The following is a 19095-nucleotide window of genomic DNA, read 5'->3' as shown; positions in this document are numbered from 1 at the left end:
CACCGAACCCACTCCCAACCCTACCTGTCTTGTTTACTTGTTTAATGGTTTCCAATATTCAGCTTTGCCCACCAAAACTCGCAACTATGAATCTCATGGCTTAATTTGCATGATTAACTTTATGACAACTTGATTATGTACCTATAAACAGATATGTCTCACATGCTTTCATATTGAAAATGTGAAACAAAATGAGGTCCAGAGGAATTTACGCCCTCATAAAACTCAAGAGACCCGACTCTCAGCAGACAGCCTGCTGCTGTCTGGGGCACTCCACACGCTGCGAAGACTGCAACAAGCAAGTGTAAGTTAAAGCCTTTTAAACAGAAGAAAAACAACAAAACAAAACACCAGCACTACCAAATAACCCAACCCCCCCTCCCCAATTTGTAAACTTTGTTATTGTATCCGTGCGTAGTGAACAGTAGTGAAAATAACACCCCTTAAAAATAAGAATGCTACCTTTTCCACATCATTTTATTTTAAATAAAACTTCAAGTACTTTTACATAGGTACAAAAAAACTCTGATCTATTTGCCTCCAACAGGCCACAACACACAGTAGATAAAACACAGTGGTTACAAATGTCTTTTAAATTTATTTCTGAGGCAAGGCAGATGGGAGGGAAGTGTCTCTATGAAAAAATACTGTGTGTGTAGGAAATCGTCACGATTTTATTCCACATGGATACAAATGATTATACTTTAATTTAGGCCCTGGTGGCTTAAAATTATATAACAAAATAGAAAAATGGAAAACTACTATCCCCTACACCCTGTTTCAAAGGCAGGCACTACCAAGCTTAGGGAGACGCCACAGTGTTGGTAGAGGACCGCTGTACAAGCTGTAAGCTGCAATCACCTTCAGATCCAGAGAGAACGCTACAGTCCTTCTAAGGCAGAAACAATAATGTCCTCAAACAATATATACACATAATACATATGAAAACAGGACTCAATATAAACAATAATGAACAGTATATACACGTCAATCCCCACTGGCTTCAGTACACTTTAACTACACAAGCGGTGCACAACATATATATACACTTATATAAATGTACTGTGACTCTACAGTAAGGGTTATTTTTGGTGCTGTCAGAGCACACCAGTGTAAACAGTTTAACTTGGCTTTGTTTTATCTTTTAAAACATTCCTTGTTGTATTTTCAAGATTTAAAGCAATTTTCTATTCTTCCTTTTCACAGAAAACGAAGATTCTGGATGTGGTTTAATCATAAATAATTCATAAAATTAAATACATTCACTAAAAAATAAACTACAAAGTAAAAAAATGAAAAATAGATATTTATTGAGAGGGAAAGGAGAACCATTCCCCACGTTAGAGCTCTGGTGTTGGCGATTCAGTGCGGTGTAATAGAGTTTAATTGCTATTGCACTATGACACCCTTTCCTTTAAAAATTCTTTGGGTGTGCTTCCCTGTTCTACCTAAATTAGCTGATAAATCACACAAACCCGTGACCAACGGGCTTGGCTGTAGGAGTGAAGCCTCTAAAAATGGTATCATTTTTCCCATCCTTTTTTAAATATATATATATATATATATATACGAATGTGTGTGTATATATGCACATATATATGTACACATACATATATACACACATATATGTATATATATACACACACACTTACTTTAAGGGAAAAAGTTAGTTATGTATGTGCCTTGCACATCCGTGTAAATGCAGTTCACATTGCTGGTCATGTTTGTCCTTGTTTAAAAGGAAAAAGAGAAAAAGGAGATTACAACTTCAGCTCACTTTGAAGGTATCTGTCCACTTTTTTTCAAAGTATTTTCGCATACTGTGGCCAGCTCTGCCTATGTCGGAGTCATCTTCATTAAATGTTTCACAGTTGTCAAAAACAAGCCTGACGTCTAGAGCAAAGGTCTCAAAGGTGGGATACCTGAAAGGAAACACATCGTTACAGACTGCTTTCTCGCGGTGGATCTGAAAACAGAAAAGAAGCTAAGAAATAACACAGGAGAGGTAGTGAGACCAGGGCAGCTGCGCCTGGACACATCCTCTTGAAAGCAGCTCTGGGCGGTGCTGGATTAAAGGCATTCAGGAGCAAAGCAAAGTGCTCTCTCGCTCATAGAACCAGGATCTTTTCTAGGACACACATGGAACCCATAACTGCAATCCCAGCACGTGGCTGGTGGACAAAGGAGCAAATGCAAGTTTGAGGCCAGCCTGGACTACAAAGGAAAAAACCTCATCTTGAAGCAAAAACAGTAAGAAAAACAAAAAGATGTTTTTTAACTGCTCTATGTTTCCCACATCCTATTTCCTGTGTGACTTCTTACAATTCTGTGGGAGGACAACAATCCTCGAGGTACTAACTCCTCTGCCAATCACATCTCTGACACACCGTCCTACCCTCATCCACAGTCTGTCAGTCAGGGCAGCGGAGACATGTCTCATGCACTCTAGGAATCATGCTTTCACAAATTCTACAAATACTTCCTGTTAAAACTTCATTATCAATACTCACTGTTTACTTAACAGAAATGGTTTACTTACTGTCCATTATTTAGTTTTTCTCTAATTGTAGAAAAATCCATAGGCTTCTTAATAACTTTCTTATAGCCAGGTACAAGTTTCAAGTTTACAGGAAGTAGAAAAGGCCAGGCATCCTCGTGTGTTTCCATTTCAGTCAGGATCATACTAAAGAAAATAATGTTTGAAATCGGTACCTACACCTTGGTACTGCCAAATTAGACAGAGGGCACAGAACAACTGAAGGAAAGAAATACCTGCAGAGAGTCAGGTCCTTGGAGTCATCTCTTTTGGGTTTCTTAACAGAAGAAACACTTTCTACTTTGGACAAGCTGATAGAAGTGTTTTCCTCCATTTTCCTTTTCTTGAGATCTTTGCTTCCTCTCTTCAGTGAGCTGCTCGTCGAAGCGGAGTCTTCATCTTCAGTGTCCCCGGCGACATTTCCTTTTTTGCTTTTCTTGGATTCATTTGTCTTTTTTCCTTTGACGTGAATTTTTTTAATTTTTATAGTCTGACCACTTGCCTTTAATTTAAAAAAAGAAAAGAAAAGGAAGAAATGGGGTATAAGAAAGTAACTGTTTATGGACATTCTATTATTTGAAATCACAAACATTTGACAGGATCAACAAGAAATACTAACAGTTCTGGAAGATTGGTAACTGTCCTCTTGCAGAGATCTGGGGATTTTTTCCTCCCGTAGTATAAGAGTAACACCTCATAAAGAAGGGAAAAGAGCTATCTTAGAGAGCCTGGAGACGCAGTTCTACGTCTTGCACTTGGAACTTAGGTCCAGTGGATCTGCAGTCTAGGCTGCTGGCCAGGGGAGGCGCACAGGGCGCCCTCTCAGACCATGGTCCGAGTAGGAAGCAACGTGTCTATGAACAAAACCATGGAGGTTGTTACGCAGAATGCTGAAGAGGAAGTAAAGAGGTAAGAGCAAACAGGAAAATGACTCAGGAAGCACCAAGCAGAAAATTCAATTTCTGAAGTGCTCAAACAAAAAATTAATTACTTTCTACATAAGGAAGGAAGCTTATCAAGCTGTGGTTCAAAGCACAGACAAGGATTGGGAGGAAGTATCTCCTTTTGAGGAGAATGATGAGTAGAATAAAATACCAGATCTCTTACACGAAACTTATTGCTCCATTTATTAAGAAATGCTGGGTTAAAATCTCTACGTGGTTCTGTTCTCTCTAAAGTAAGAGAAACCATGTTCCTGCTCAGGTCATTCAGTGTCAACTACAATATAATAACTCCGGTATCTAAGGCTGGGGGGACTGCGGAAGAAGAGGCAGAAAGAAGACAGCGGAAAAGCAAGTCTGCAGTGGAACTGAGATTCCTAGACATGACGGGGAAGCTATACTCATGAATGTGAGTGAATTATACTCACGGTGAGCTCTACTCATCAACAACATGGCTGCTTACGTGAGTGAATAAGACCACCACCAAGAGAAGAAACGCTCACAGGCCCCACCACCAGACAAAGAACTACAGGCAACTAAGGAATGCTGGAAGTAGGAGAAATAGCCTTTCCCGGGGATGAGCGCCTCGGATAGTTAGCCAACACCAAGTGCAGCCCTAACATCAAATGTGTGCAAGTAACATTACACTGTGTGTGTACACACCACACACACACACACACACACACACACACACACTAACCTATGTGTATAAGGGTCACCTTTGGACACACACACATATATGGGAGCCATGTGCGTGTGGGTGCCCATGGAATTCAGAAGACAGTGTCTTATCTCTAGCAACGGAAATTAGGAATGGCTGTGGATGCTGGGAACTGAACCCAGGTCCTCTGTAAGACTAACAAATAGAGGGGCACAGGAGGAAAAGAGGGAGGGAGGGTGAGCTTGGGAGGGGGTGAGGGTGGGGATACAGCTGGGATACAGTGAATAAACTGTAATTAATAAAAAAATAAATTAAAAAAAGAAAAAAAAAGAGTAACAAGCATTCTTAATTGTTGAGGCAATTCTCCAGCCTACCATGTATTTATATATTTAGGAATACATATATATCTATATCTATATCTATAGATAGGTAGAAAGATATGGTATATATATAATTTTAAAAAGGAAGATATGAATTTGAGAGAAAGCAAGGGATGAGGATTGGAGGGAGAAAAGGGAAGAGAAAAATGGTTAAATTTTATTTTAATTTCCAAATATTTTTTAAAAGAGTGGGGAGAAACCAGAAGAGATCCCTTTTTATGAGAGTTTTCTGAAAGAGAATGAGAGAGAAGGGGAAGTTGATTAAGGGAGGTGTGAGGAGAAGAGAGGGCTTCCGCTTAGAATTCTGAAGACTGGAGAAATGGTGGCCCAATGGCTGGTTGCTGAGGGAACCTGGAGAGCGTGGGCTGAAGAGGAGCAGAACTGCCCAGGGGAAGGTCCCTGAGGAGGTCCAAGAGAAACAAGAGCTGTGAGCACTGGCCACTCACCACAGTGGGGAAGGGAAGGCCTGGAGCCCAGACACAGACAGACTGTGGTGGCGCAAGGCCTGGGGCCAGCTCTCTCTGATGCTTGGGAGAGTGAGGATGGCAGGGTGGGCCTGGAAGAAAGCACCGTGCATGCCTACTGGCGCTATTCATGGTTTGAATTTAAAGGGCTGGGTACTGTCCGCAGCCACACATAGAGGCTGAGATAAAGGCTCTGGGTAAACAGAAGGTTGGCACAACCACAATGATGGTTTTACATGCCGAGAAGTGAGGGCCCTAACACCAGATGCAATCACTCTAACAATGGGAGATGAGGGCCAGTCCCAAGGGAGGGAGACAGTGATCATAACTGAAGGTCCTGCACGGAAGAGGACACTGGAGGGACAGAAGGAGTAGCCTGGGGATTGCAAGGTGAGAACTGAGCTCATGAACAGTAGGCAAGCGTCTAGCAAGCGTCAGGTAAGGAAGGTGTGAGCTGGAAGGGTGTCAGATGTAAGGGATCACAGAGCCACAGCTTCAGCACACCGTCATCTCCACAAGGGGCAAACTGCTTACAGTTTAATTCTGAAACTAACTTTGTTCCTTCCTGTTTGATTTTATTGTGGTGCTAAGGACTGAACCCAGGGGCCTTGAAAATGATACAAAAGCACTGTATAGTTTGGCTAAATCCTTAATCCTTCTTTTATTGAGACAGGATCTATTTGTGTAGCTTAAGCTGGTCCCTGAGTTCATCATCATCCTGTCAATGGCTCAAGTGATTATTGGTGTGTGTCACCACACACAAATCATTTCTTTCCTGACTTATTATATTAACATATAAACATGTATTTATATTAGTCTCTGAATTTGCTTCACAAGTTTCTACCATATATGTGATTGAAAAATGACTGAAAAGCCGAGTGAGGTGGTGCACGCCTGTAACCCCAGGGCTCAGGAGGCAGAAACAGATGGAGCTCTGTGAGTTCAAGGTCATCCTGGTCTACAAAGCGAGTCCAGGACAGCCAGGGCTACACAGAGAAGCCTTGTCTCTAAAAACCATAAACAAACAAACAAACAAAGCTTAAACCTAACTGGTCCCCCTGTCAAAAAAAATGTCGGAAAATAACAGTTGTTCATTGTCATTTGATCTAGACATTCTCCTCCAAGCTGCATATCCAAGATACAGTTCTTCTAAAATCTGGTACACAAACACTAAGAGAATTTGAAAGGGGGAAACAACTCAGCTGCTAATCAACTGATGACCAATAAACTAAATGGAGTAAATCCACCTAAGAAAGTATTATCTGACTGTGAAAGGAGGCGCTGAAGTAGTTTAGAACATGAACATTCAAAGCATTTTAGAAAAGAAGAAGGCAGACAAACTGTACATTTATAAAAAGGCTTTCAGTATTATGAAAATATTCTGGAACTGGGTAGTTGGTGACACTGCACATTAATTTTGTTCATGCATTAAAAGTTAATAAACTGTTAAAGGTGAACGTTATAAAATGTGATTTATATCTTTAAACAAAGCAAGTCACAAAACTCTGGTTTAAAAAATCACTTTCCCAGCATTCTTACCTTAGCAATGCAAGCTGGACAAAACCAGTCCCCCTCGGGAATCGTTGTGATCTTGGGCCTGTGGCAGTAGGTGTGGCAGCCTTTGTCACAGCCATCACAGAGGAGAAGCAGCTCCTCATTGTCCCCCTTCCGACAGATCTGGCAGTACTACAACACAGGAAACCACCCCAGGTGAGAGCCCGCTCTGAGTACTGGCTGCTGGGGTGACACGACCTTCAACTCCTAGTTCACATTAGTAACGTGCATTCCGCTTGCTAACAGATACAGAATAGCCACACACATCTATGTATCTCTCGTCACACAGATACGGACCACATGGCGGGGCGAGCAATTCTTTTGGGATAAATGCACATTTCAGATACACTGCATAGAACAAAGCTAGAGGCTGAATGCCCTCACACAGCTCAGAAGCATGTACACATCACCATGACATCAGAGCACACAAAGCAATGAGGAGCTTCAATACATGGGACTTTTAATGTTTCATCTTGGCTTATCTTATTGCCCTTATGACATTCTGAGAAAGAAAAGTTAGAATAGTTTTAATATCAAAATTCAGAAACTTGTATTAGTGTAATTACATATTAATATGCATATTAATAAGAAGATATTCCTAGATTGTACATTATTTATCTATGCTATGTACTGACTAAAAAAAGGGGGGAAGGGTCCAAAACAGAAAACTTTGAAAACCAACCCAAGTCAAATTTCTGCCACAAATATAGAAAATGTATCTCATAAAATTATCTCCAAGAAAAAAAACAAAACAAAACAAAACAGAGTAAAGAAATTTACGGTCATGATTCATTTTCTACAACTAAAAATGTGTAACTAATGACTTTAAGTAATCAAATAATTAACTACTTTAAGTATGAACAGAGAAGGAAAAGTTGGATAGCACCTAGGGTGGCTATGAGGGTGTGGAGCATTAACATTGTCTGAATTCAGGCAGTCAGTCAGAAGACAGAACACTCTGCATTTCAAAAGTCAATCTCTTTCTTTCTCGATACTGTTGTTTCTGACACAGGGTTTCTCTATGTGGCTGTCCTAGAACTCACTCGGTAGACTAAGCTGGCTTCGAAGTCACAGAGATCCATTTGCCTCTGCCTTCCAAGCGCTGGGATTAAAGGTGTGTGCCATCACAGCCCAGCAAAAGTGAAATTACTAAAATGGAAATTCATTTATATTAAATTTAGGTATTTATAATCAAGAAAAGAATGTTTCAAGATAATTCAATATTGCTTTGTTTAGTTTCCAATATATTATATATGCTAGCCTCGAAAACTCTAAATCTTATTGAACTCAGTATGTACAAAAGAGTTTAAAACACAATCAAAAGGGGATGCACATACCATTCAAGAGAATAAATATGAAAAATATCTATTAAATATATCAAATAATTATAATAATAAAAATGTCGTGCACATAAGTGCAAAAGTGGTAGAGTTTAATAATCCCAAAGTATGTGTTATCAGATGGATTTTCTGAATCCTATACCACTGACTGACTTAAAATGGCATCTTACAAAATCTACACACCACCTTTAAAAACTCTATTGTTAAAACACTTATGCAGAAATATGTGCAAGATTATATTTAAATCCCCATAACAATATAAATGCACTGGCTTCTTTTCCAGAGGTCCTGAGTTCAATTCCCAGCAACCACATGGTAGCTCACAACCATCTGTAATGGAATCTGATTCCCTCTTCTGTTGTGCATGAATACAGAGCATTCGTACATAAAACAAATAAATCTTTAAAAAAACATTTTATCTTTTCAGAGAAAAGGTGATAAATATAAAAAAATAACAGTAAAAGCTCGCAATTATTATGGAAGAGCATGCATGCTGATATTTCGTTCTAACCCCCACATTACAAAAGCAAAAAATAGAGGCCTGCCCAAAAGCAAACTGGCAGTTTCCTCTCTCCTGGTAAGCTTGCTCTCTGACTAAGACAGTACTTTTAAGGATACTGAACTCTCTAATATTTTGTTTAGATTTACTGTGCGGACAGTTATGGACACTGACATCTGTCTAATCAAAGGTTATGAAAATTCTTCTTTATCGATAGCAAACCCTATCATATATCATCGTCATCACCAGCAACAGCAGCACAGCCTCCAGCACCATCATTGTTTGCAGTGCTGAGGACGGAAGCCAGGACTCTGTGCCTGCGAGGTAAGTGCTCCACTGCTGAGCCACAAGTCTCAGCCGCAAACAATGTGTCAGTGAGTATTTCTAAATGACTGCAGTGATAATATTAAATGACGCCACATGCACACTGATGGCATGGAAAGGCTGATGAATCTTGACATTGAAAGGACCTAAGGTTGCAGAAGGTGTTAGGCGTGGCAGTGCCTGGCTCTCATTTCAGTTCATGGGAGACAGAGGAGGGAGAGCTGTGAGTTCAGGGACACACTGGGCTACACAATTGCGGCCAGCCTGCCGCAATTATCAAACAATAAAAAGGAGCTAAGGGAAGGATACAAACAGCAATGCTTAGTCTCTTTGTTTACCTTATAACAAATCGGGCCATTATCATGACTTCACAGGGGGGTACAAAAATTATAAACTACATTGTAAGGTAAAACTCAAATGTTATTATTCACTTTAGTCTAGATTCCAACAAATACATTTATCCAAAGAGATTATTAGATTTGCCTTGATTTTATTATATTTTTAATACCTTTAGGATAAATATATTTTTACGTTTAAGAGAACGCTCTCAGATGAACTGTACAGTGCTTTCAGATATATAGTAAATTTTAATGAGTTGAAAAAGACTTAAGTTTGAACATACTGTAAAAAAACCGCATATTCAGATTCCACAGACATCTTTAGGAAGAAAAAAAACAGATGACACAAAATTTATTTGCAGGAGCTGCATATAAGGCCTTGAGCAGTACAGGTACCAAGGCAACACTGAAGAAGGGAATACTGACTGATGAATATCTGTTGTTTTCTTGGGAATGACTATTTCAATAAAGCAACTTTCAACTTTAGCTCTTCATGAAAAAAAGTCTGAAATATTTGCATTTTAAAGCTGGTCTTTAATTAAGAAACAAACTAATTCATGAAAGTTTATATGCAATAGGCGCTTCCACATGGTACGTAAATAGGTAGCAGCACTTTGTACATGATTTAAAGCAACCATCTTTTTGAAAGGGTGTAAACTACAGCTATTATTTTAAATATATGACATTATGAAGCCTAGCACATATGAATGCTCACTATCCAATAATTAACTGGGGTATACAAAGGTGAGAAAACCAGTTTCAGTTATCAGGAGAAAAGCTGAAGGTTTCTGCCCTTTATGCTAACCATATCTGATACAAACACACACGTCTGGGCTCTCTGTTTGTAGTTAGTATTATGGTTAGTCCAGAAAAGTAAAACAATTCAGGCCTCATGGAGCAGATAACGCCCGAAGGTAGAGCGCTTACAGGAGTCAACAGCCTTTAAAATATTTAGATTAACAACCATTATGCTCATATAGGAGGCAACTTGTTATGATTATAAACGAGTATTCAAAGGAGACAAAAACAAAATTTGAGCAAAGAGAAGACAACATTATTTTTCGGATTGCTATAAAAAGCTCAAGATAGGGGAAAGTATAGATTATACGGTATTTAAGAATTAGACACGCTCCCAAGTACAGCATACATCAGTGTAACCATATGGTATAACATAGGTAGGAAAGATCTGGAGGTTGGGGGAGAAAACAAGACAGCGGCAATCAGTCATAGTATTTCTTAAAGAAGAACACTTACAACTTTCATAATTGATTTTTCCCATGCTATTGACCTCTGTAACTGCTGGACGCACAGGGCTACCTGTGCGGCACTGCGAGCTTCTGCTAACGCCCTTCTCCAGACCCTGAGCCCTGCAGCAATATCCTCTTCAACTCTGCATTGAGATATAGAGAAATTGAGTAGGTCATGGCCACACTTAATGGTCACTGAATGTGAAACAATCATCACACCGAAAGCCAAGCAATGACAAAAACATGTAACAGCCAGTAAGTATAAAGTTTAAGCAACTAAATCTGATGTAGTGCACAGACTGTGGCTACGTGCCTTGAAGCTTAGTCACAACCAGATAAATGTAAGATCACTTTGCAGAATTATCAATGCACATAACAAAACAAAAAAAAAAAAAAAGTTTTTACAAAGCACCATGCAAATAGCATGATCCACATGGATCACAGACATACAGGAAGATACATAGATAACAGGCAATAGAAAATAGGCTCCAATTAGCAAAGAAGCACAATAATTTGTCAAGTTAATCTCAATAACCTACCCGTCACCATCACCACTAATGGATGGTGCAGGAGCAGGGACAGTAACTGTGCCCACATTATCCAGTTTGATCTGAATGGTGGTACTTAAGGGGCTCTTCAGATACCTTCTCTCAATGTTCCGCTCCAAATCAGCCAGCCTGGTTACAGCTATATCTAGGGGGTTGTCGCTCTTCCGTGCCAGGGCATGCGCACTGGCGGCTTCTTCACCAGTGTGTTCTCCATCATGCTCCTTGTACAACTTAGGAAATGACTTATGTTCAAAATATACCAAGTCCTCCCTTTCTGACGCAGGCTCTGGACACATCCAACCCTATACATCAAGAAAATGATGTCATTATGCTTTCTTCTGACAGTGTTAGATGGATGAGTCACCTTTACTTAAAATGCTGCAGCGAACACCAGCAGATCCCATGAATCTTTACTAAAACGTTTTACCTTGTGTCTCCTAATGCTAGGATAAAACAGGAGTTTAAAAAAAAAAAAAAGGAAAAGCAGTTGGTAAGGAAACTGGGTGAAAAATAACATTGATTACATTAGTTGTAGAAGTCAGCAAAGGATTGCAAAGGTTTAGACTAACACGTTCAGTAATGCCAGGCACACACGGAAAAGGAATGTCTTAGTGGGAAATCTTCTCTTGATTTCTGTCTTCAAGCCTTCATGTCCCCATGCAAGGGCTCATACCCACCACTTTCCATTTGACCCCAGGACTCGGCATATGCAAGTACCCTTGCCCATTAAAGGCTTCCTTGTCTTCACCAACTCTGTCCATTCATCTCGCAGCACTCATGCCATGAAATCATTCCCTGAAGGAGACCTTCCCTGAGTCCTTCGGGAGTTATGCCCCCGCTGTAGGCTTTCCCAGATCCTAAGCCGCTCCACAGCCTTGCCATGGTTGCACCTTTAGCAGCAGGATGAGCCCCCCCCATCTCATGAGGGCTGGTGCCCGCTTAGTCTTTACTCATTTATCTCCAGCACAGAAAGGGTAAAACAATGGGTACTCAATATATACATATCGACTGAATAAATGAATAGTCTAATAACCAAACTTGTTCCCACTGATCCGTTGACCTCAAATCAAAGATTGCGCACCTTTTAACCAGCTTTCACCACCGTCGATCCTCAGGAGCCTACATCTACCGGGCTTCTCGCGTTCCGTTCAGACACACACTGCATCCACACTCCTGCGCCTCTCTCCCCATGGGAAGATCTCAGTTCCTGCTCTCCTGTTCCTGCTCTCCCTCCTTAGTGTACCAACTGCTTGGTCTCTGTCTGTCAAAATCTCACTCTTCTTACACGCCTCAACTGTGCACGGCTTGGACTGCTCTCTCAAACACTGAGCAGAAGCAAATCCACTTGTTACAATTCACGCACAAAACTGCACCTGTTTAGTTAGTGACTGGACGCTGCACGCATGTGCCCACACCTTAACTTCCTACTACAAGACAAGCTTTCTGGGAACTAGAAGCACATTTTTGTCCAATTATGTAGTGTCTGTTGTCTGATAACAAACAGCTACTAAGCAAAAGTATATTAAATAAAAAACAAAATGAATTCTTTGCAAATTAAATCCCATTGAAAATTCAAACGGAGCCTTTCCACATTCTAAATGGGAAGCAAAACAGCAGAAACCAGGGAATCGAAATCTGGACGGCTGCACCCACAAAACCATCCTAGCACCAGTGTCCAAAGGCTCTTCATTTGATTTGCTGTGTTAATACAAGTGTGAATGATTTAGTTGATTGCTATGGATCTGTAAGATTTAAAACTAGGAAGAAAACTTAATGCTTTAGGTAACAGAGTATAATAGAAGCAGCTCTGCACGCTGAAAAGTACACTCAAATAAAGCTAATAATGATATAACAAAGATAAATGCAAATTCTAGCTGTGAGGCTTCAGGGATGAACCAGAAAATTAGAATATGTAAAAGAGGTTCGGGGGCTTGTGCTGTGGCTCATACTTAGTAAAGCCAGGGATGGTGCGGGTATTAAAGAGTTCAGTTAGTGGTGATGGAGAAAATTAAGGACAGGAAAATCCTATGCACACCTGTGGACATCTCCATATACAATTATGGATTCAGTATCTGAAAGAGGTGGTAGAGCCTTAGGCTTTTCAGGAAGCACCAGGGCTTGGAAACCTTCATAGGGCTGGTGGTTGAAGGAATTAGTCAGCTCACAGGAGAGAAAACAAGAGACAGAGCTATCCCTAGGGCAGTGGGGAGTAACAGGACTACAGCGTTCTCTACAAACAAGACTAGGGTAAGATTTTCCTACAATGTACAAAGAAAATGTCAACATTATTAGCAATATTAAAAATGCAAACAAATACACCCACTAGTCCAACATCACGGCTTTAATGTGCCTTCACAATGGCAGGCTCCTTAAGCTAAAGTATTTTCATTTTATGAAAAAAAAATATGATTAAGTCTTCTATAGATAGTAAAACAATCTATTATTATTTTTACCATTTTCATCACTTAAAGACAATTTCAGACTAATAAAATTATGATTCAGTTCTCAGAATACCACAGCACAATCCATGACTTGCTTATTAATAGGATGCTAAGACACTTCACTGACGCAGGAAATTCCACTCATCTAGGCTGCTGAAAACACCAACAAGTGCACAAACGCCTATGATGTGGTAAGATCAAGACATCCAGTGAGACTGTCCCAGGCCACACTCTCCACACGTGACATGCTTTCCCAACTGCTGGTCAGTTAACATTGGCAAATTTGAATAAAGCTGAAGGAAGATTAAAACCATATGAACCAACCAGCAGTGACAAGTGACCGTGAGAAAGGGCAAAATCAGAGTGTGGGAAGCATGTGCTGTGGGTTAGAAAGCTAGGCGGCTATGTTCAGTACACAGGCAAAACCTTTCACATTTCCTTGGGACTCACAACTTGATAATTGGTCTTCATGCTAATAATATTGTGTCACCAAGACAACTTAAATTACACTCATTATTCTCAATTTAAGGAGGCAGTGAAATGCATAAACTAAGAGATCCAACAAACATGTTAAAAAAAATTATGGCACTAAATGGAATAATTTTCATTTCTCCACAAAATTAACTTGTGTGGAAGAGTTCCTTTGTTGAAGATGCCAGATAAATGAGGCGTGTGGACAGTGCATAGACTAGGAAGAGGAGATACGCAGTTTTATAGCACAATAGTTCCAGGAAGTGATAAATTTTGCTTTCTAATGTTAGTAATTATATTTGTGGCAAGAAAGGATATTATATTAGCTCTGGAAAATGACAGTTTTGAGAGGCCTTCATAACTAATTATGAAGCAAAATTGAAATTACTGGGCAGGACAGGACTATGCCATGCGTTTTCCTTCTGAATGAAGTACAAATATCAATGAAGTGGCACAGGAGACGCAGCTTTCTAAACCCTGCTGGTTTCTGTGCTTAGTCCGCAAGCACACACTTACGGAACCAACCTCCCCACCTGCCCTCTTTCCAGCCTAAGCCTGCGCAGCACGGGGAGCCTTCCTTCCGCCTCTCTGGTGCAGGGCAGCTCTGACCACTGCCTGTGACATGCCACAGCCCTCAGATAAAGACTATGTGCTTCACATATGTGTGCGGGCTGTGTCTGCTGATTGTTAGAACACGAACCCAAGATGTCTGTGTTGTCTTCCAATTTAAACTGGTAAGGTTTATACAAGAAAACTGTATTTATCAAGGTGAAAATAAGTTTGTGTGAAGTAAAGAACTCCATACCAGAAAAGATTTCTGTGAACACTGTTAAGGAGGCAGCAAGATGTGAAAATAAAATCACATAGGCTATACAGTCAAACAAGCTTAGTTTGCGCACAATTTTTGTGACTTCCATGATGACCTGTAAGATGAGAGAAATTAACTCACAACTGTTTTGAGAATTAAATGAAATAATGTGAAAATATCTAGTTATCTACAATAACTAGTTATACTAGGCACATAATAAAAATTAATTACCTTCCATTTTCCTAAAAACAGACTTATGCCAAGCCAGCTTTACCTTCACTTGCAAACTTGCTGACGCCACCCTCCGTTCCAGGTCTTCCACTTGCTGGAGGATGTTCAGATCCGGTTCCATTGCTTGCTCTTCTACTGACCAGTTTTCCACGATATCTCGAGTTACCTGATTTTCCTCATTCTCGTTTAATTCAATAATAGCAACTATGTTCGAAAAGAGATTTGCTTTAAATTTTATTTCATTTTTAACCCTTCCACACAATTTCTTCCCCCGGATGAGAAAATGCTGGGGACACTACATACATCGACTTTTGGAACATATACAAATGTACTTGTGCACACACAGGCACTTCCCTGCTCAGTAAGAAATCGTGGAAGACACACTGAACAGTAAGTGTATGGGGGCTAAAACTGGAAGGGAAGGAATACAGCCTGAGGAAAGCAGTTGGTCACTGTTAAGAAACGTTTAAAACAAATAAAGTATGTGTCCTGGAGAGATGGTTCAGTGGCTAACAACATGAGCTGCTCATCCAGAGGGCTCAGGTTTGAGTCCCAGCATGCACATTAGTTGGCCCACAACCACCTGTAACTGGGGTTTCCAGGCAGATCCAACACCTCTGGCTTATGCATACATATACCCACACACAATCAATCACATGATTAAAAATAATAAAAATAATTCGAAAAATAAGTCAAAGGAAGAAATACTTCAGACATGAAAATGTTTTAGGGAAAAAAAATGAATTTTCACCGTAAGAGAGCAGAAATCTCTCAGGCACTTACCGTCCTTGTTCTTGGTGCAGGCCTGGGTGATGTAATCCAGGTGCTTCTGTATCTGCTTCTGTAGCGCCTTTTCCCTTATCCCTCGGAGATGCAGCACTTTCAGCAAGGTCTTCAGGTCCTCTGGGTCAATGATTCTCCACCAACCAAACTGCATTTCTAAGTCACGACAGTAGGTTTACACGCTTATGAATAGGAAATGGTGGCATAAAGCAAATCCATCAAAGATAGATTCATAGAAAAGGAATTTGTCACCACGAGATGCAGCAAGTGACCGCAAGCCATCTCGTTGCACTTACCTTCTGGGATCGGCTTTGGGCTGGGAAAATCCACTGGCTTTGCTGCTTCAACAGCTGCTGGCTGAGCTGCGCACGCCTTCTCGGGTGGAGGGACTGGGGAGTCACTTTTACTTGAAGCAACACTGGAAGCCAAGAATGAACTGCCGTTTCCTTCTGACAGTCCCAACCCCGAGCCCAGCCCAGGCAAAGGGGACGGAAAGGGGACACTGGAAGTGAGCACTCCGGCCGGCCACCCGCAGAACTGAAGGCCCATCATAGACACACTGCTTTTCACCTGTAAAACAAAACGTTTCTAACTCAGATTAGGGCTCAGAGGACAAAGGCTCCTGCTACAGGCTCTGGCGGCATCCGTCCCATGGGCCCACGTTTTGGGAAGAAAGAACCAACTCCTGCAAGTCATCTTCTGCTCTCCATATACCTACTATAATAAAATAAATTATAAAACAAAATACCAATTAATCTGCAGAGTTGGGGAAATGTTTAGAAACTGAAATTATCTTTCAAATTCTAAGACCAGAGTAAAACTAAATACTTTAGCAATAACGTTAACTTTTGCGTTACTTGTCCCCCGAGGGTGAGGGCAGCTTAGACACAGGTGGATAGTAGCAGTGCCAGTGCCTCCTGGTGGCAGAATTCTGTCTGCTTCCGTTTCCAGGCCGGCGTGAGGGTGTTCTAACTTTGATGTGAAGATCTCCGCGAAGGTCCCCAAAGGTTCGACTAAGTACCGTCATGGATGCTCTGTCAGGTGAGCACTACTAACCTGTAGAGGCGACGGGGACAGAGCAAACGGATTCAGCCCCGCGGGGCTCGGGACAGAAGGCGGCCCGAGGAGGGGAGCTGGCGCAGGCGAAGGCGACTTGGAGGGTGGCTGGGCCTGAGGAGCCGCGGACGCGTCGGCCTGGGTCAGGGAAGTATCATCACAAGGCGTTTTGGGCAGGAGGCTAAACCACTGCCTGTTCTTCTCGGTCAGCGTCTTCAACAGCTGGTCGTTGGGGAGGGGGCTGTAGAACTTGGCGCACCCGGAGCCGGGGCTGAACAGGGCCGCGTCCGCCTTCCCCGCGCCCGGGGCCGCGGCGGGGAGGCTCCCCAGGGCCCCCAGCGCGTGCTTCCCGCTGCTCGGAGGCGGCAGCGCGCACCCGTTAGTGCTAACACTCGCTTTTGGGGGGGTTATGACGTCTAACTCGGGAGGCATTTTAGCGACTTCCAAAAGTTTGCTTAACTTGGAGAAGGAGCCAGGCTTCTGAAGAAACAGATTCGTGCTATCTTTCTCTTTAAGGTCGTCCTTCTGCTCACAGTGATCTGTGGTGGAACAGTTTAGAGCGTCCAGGGGAGTCTCCAGGACTTCTTCTTTGATCTGGAGACTTTCTGCCTTTTTAAGCTTTTCTTTTTCTTTTGCAATTTCTTCTAGGCCTACAAGAGGGAAAGATGCTATTACAGTAAGTTATTACACATCAAGCCACTGGAGTTAAACTTTATTATTCACCAAAACATATGTACATGTAAATAAACTGCTACATCACTGTGTATTCCCCATGTTGCCTTTTCTTTAACGGATTTTTCACTCGTAAGAAACAGTGGATAGTCACTATAAAAAATGAAAATATAAGAGCTTAGGAGACGGCTCAGCAAGTAAGAACGCTTCTCTGCAAACGCGAGGATCTGAGATCCAATCCCCAGCACCCTCATAAAAGAACGCGTGCAAGTGAGCACATGTGGAGGGCACAGCGAGTGGCTCCTAAGGGCTGCAGGCTAGAGAGGCTGGCAGAATCAGTGAGCTCCTGTTAGTCAGAGACTGTCTCAAGGCAGCAAAATGAAGAGCGGTAACGACAGACACCCAGTGTCCTCTTCTGCTCCCCACATGCAGGACACAGACAACATACAACACATGAGCCTTCCCCCAACCACATACACACAAAATTCAACAACTGTAAACACAAAAGCTACACAGTGAAAACAACGAGCTCTGCAGAACACTTCAGGCTCGCTGTGTACACACTCTGGGGAGGGGAACCCAGCCTAGCCTACCTCTTGAAATACTGAGACTGTAAACGTGAGGTCTGAACACACATCCAACCGCATCACAGACGTCTAACCTTTACATGGTTCTGAATGGATGACATCCTGACTAGCTGAGGCGCCAAAACCAAGAGTGAGTAGCTACTCACCACTAACAGTAAATTATATGTACTTTCATTTCTGACACATATAATCTGATATGTAATTTATGAATTTTTTCTCATCTATTTCCTTGGGCAAATTCCTTAAGACAAGCAACTTAAGATATATTCTTTTAAGAGTTCTATCAGTCAAACTGACCTGTAGAAAGTTTGTATCAAACTCTGGACCAAATACACTCACACCAGAAACACATTAGCTATTTTCCTACATCCTCAACAAAACCAAAGCTATCAATACTTTTTTGTCATTGTCAATGTCTAAGACATAAAAAGCTAAATTGAGTCTGATCATGAGTGGACTAAACATTCTTTTGTGGTTCATTATTTCTCCTGTTAATGCCAAATGCCAAAGGATTCAAAGATGCTTTTTACGAACTCTTAAAGCTATAAATCAGCTGGTCGCAGTGGTGCACACCTGTGATCCCAGCACTCAGGGAGGCAGAGGCAGGTGGATCTCTGTGAGTTCGAGGCCAGCCTGGTCTACAAAGCAAGTTCAGGGCAGCCAAGGCTACACAGAGAAACCCTCTCTTGAAAACAAACGAACAAAATACAATAAACCTGCTACTCTGTGACAAGTAGCAGACTTCTCAGGTGAAAACATTCAGCCACGAAGACTGCACGGTAAAGCATCCTGCCTTTCCCTCAGCCTTACTTCTACTCAGAACCAACACCGAACAGGTTTACTCAATTTGCCTATGTGTAACTTCCTCCCACAAGTTACAGACATAGATATAGGCAGACGGACAGACACAAACACACACATACAAACACACACACTCTTTAGCATCTAGCTTCTGGCATTCACCATTTTTTCGTATTTATTTCCCATTTTTGGAGACATAGCTGTTCATGTTCTTTGTTCCTGTTTTATGTTATATGTGTGTATATGTATGTGTGTGTGTATGAACGTGTATGTGTGTATGAACGTGTATGTGCATGTATATGTGTAAGAACGTGTATATGCATGCATGCATATGCTCATGCACATGCATGTGGATGCATGTTTATGTATGTGTGTGCAGTGTATGCATGTTATGCATGTATGTCCATGCACGT

At 41.5% G+C, this 19095-nt stretch overlaps 1 protein-coding gene across 12 annotated transcripts in view; it reads right to left on the bottom strand.

Annotated features, from left to right (window-relative positions):
• Positions 1–459: 459 nt before the first annotated feature.
• The window catches only part of Baz2b (bromodomain adjacent to zinc finger domain 2B), a 215322-nt gene continuing 196686 nt past the window's right edge, over positions 460–19095 (bottom strand). For 9 of the 12 annotated variants that reach the window (XM_055600961.1, XM_055600966.1, XM_055600968.1 and 6 more), the window contains 10 exons: positions 16623–17272; positions 15863–16136; positions 15567–15722; positions 14827–14987; positions 10824–11134; positions 10292–10427; positions 6522–6668; positions 2773–3038; positions 2540–2683; positions 460–1922 (listed from right to left, as the gene is read on the bottom strand). In XM_055600961.1, the coding sequence (XP_055456936.1) occupies positions 1769–1922; positions 2540–2683; positions 2773–3038; positions 6522–6668; positions 10292–10427; positions 10824–11134; positions 14827–14987; positions 15567–15722; positions 15863–16136; positions 16623–17272 (2399 nt within the window). In that variant the 3' untranslated portion in view covers positions 460–1768. The remainder of the gene's footprint in view (positions 1923–2539; positions 2684–2772; positions 3039–6521; positions 6669–10291; positions 10428–10823; positions 11135–14826; positions 14988–15566; positions 15723–15862; positions 16137–16622; positions 17273–19095) is intronic. The other 3 variants (XM_055600969.1, XM_055600970.1, XM_055600971.1) reach the window with 1 other exon arrangement.

This window comes from Psammomys obesus, unplaced genomic scaffold (assembly GCF_907164565.1).
Source record: "Psammomys obesus unplaced genomic scaffold, mPsaObe1.curated_primary_1811, whole genome shotgun sequence".
NCBI lineage: Eukaryota > Metazoa > Chordata > Mammalia > Rodentia > Muridae > Psammomys > Psammomys obesus.
The sequence above is the reverse complement of the archived record's forward strand: the minus strand, read 5'-3'. Positions and strand labels throughout refer to the sequence as shown.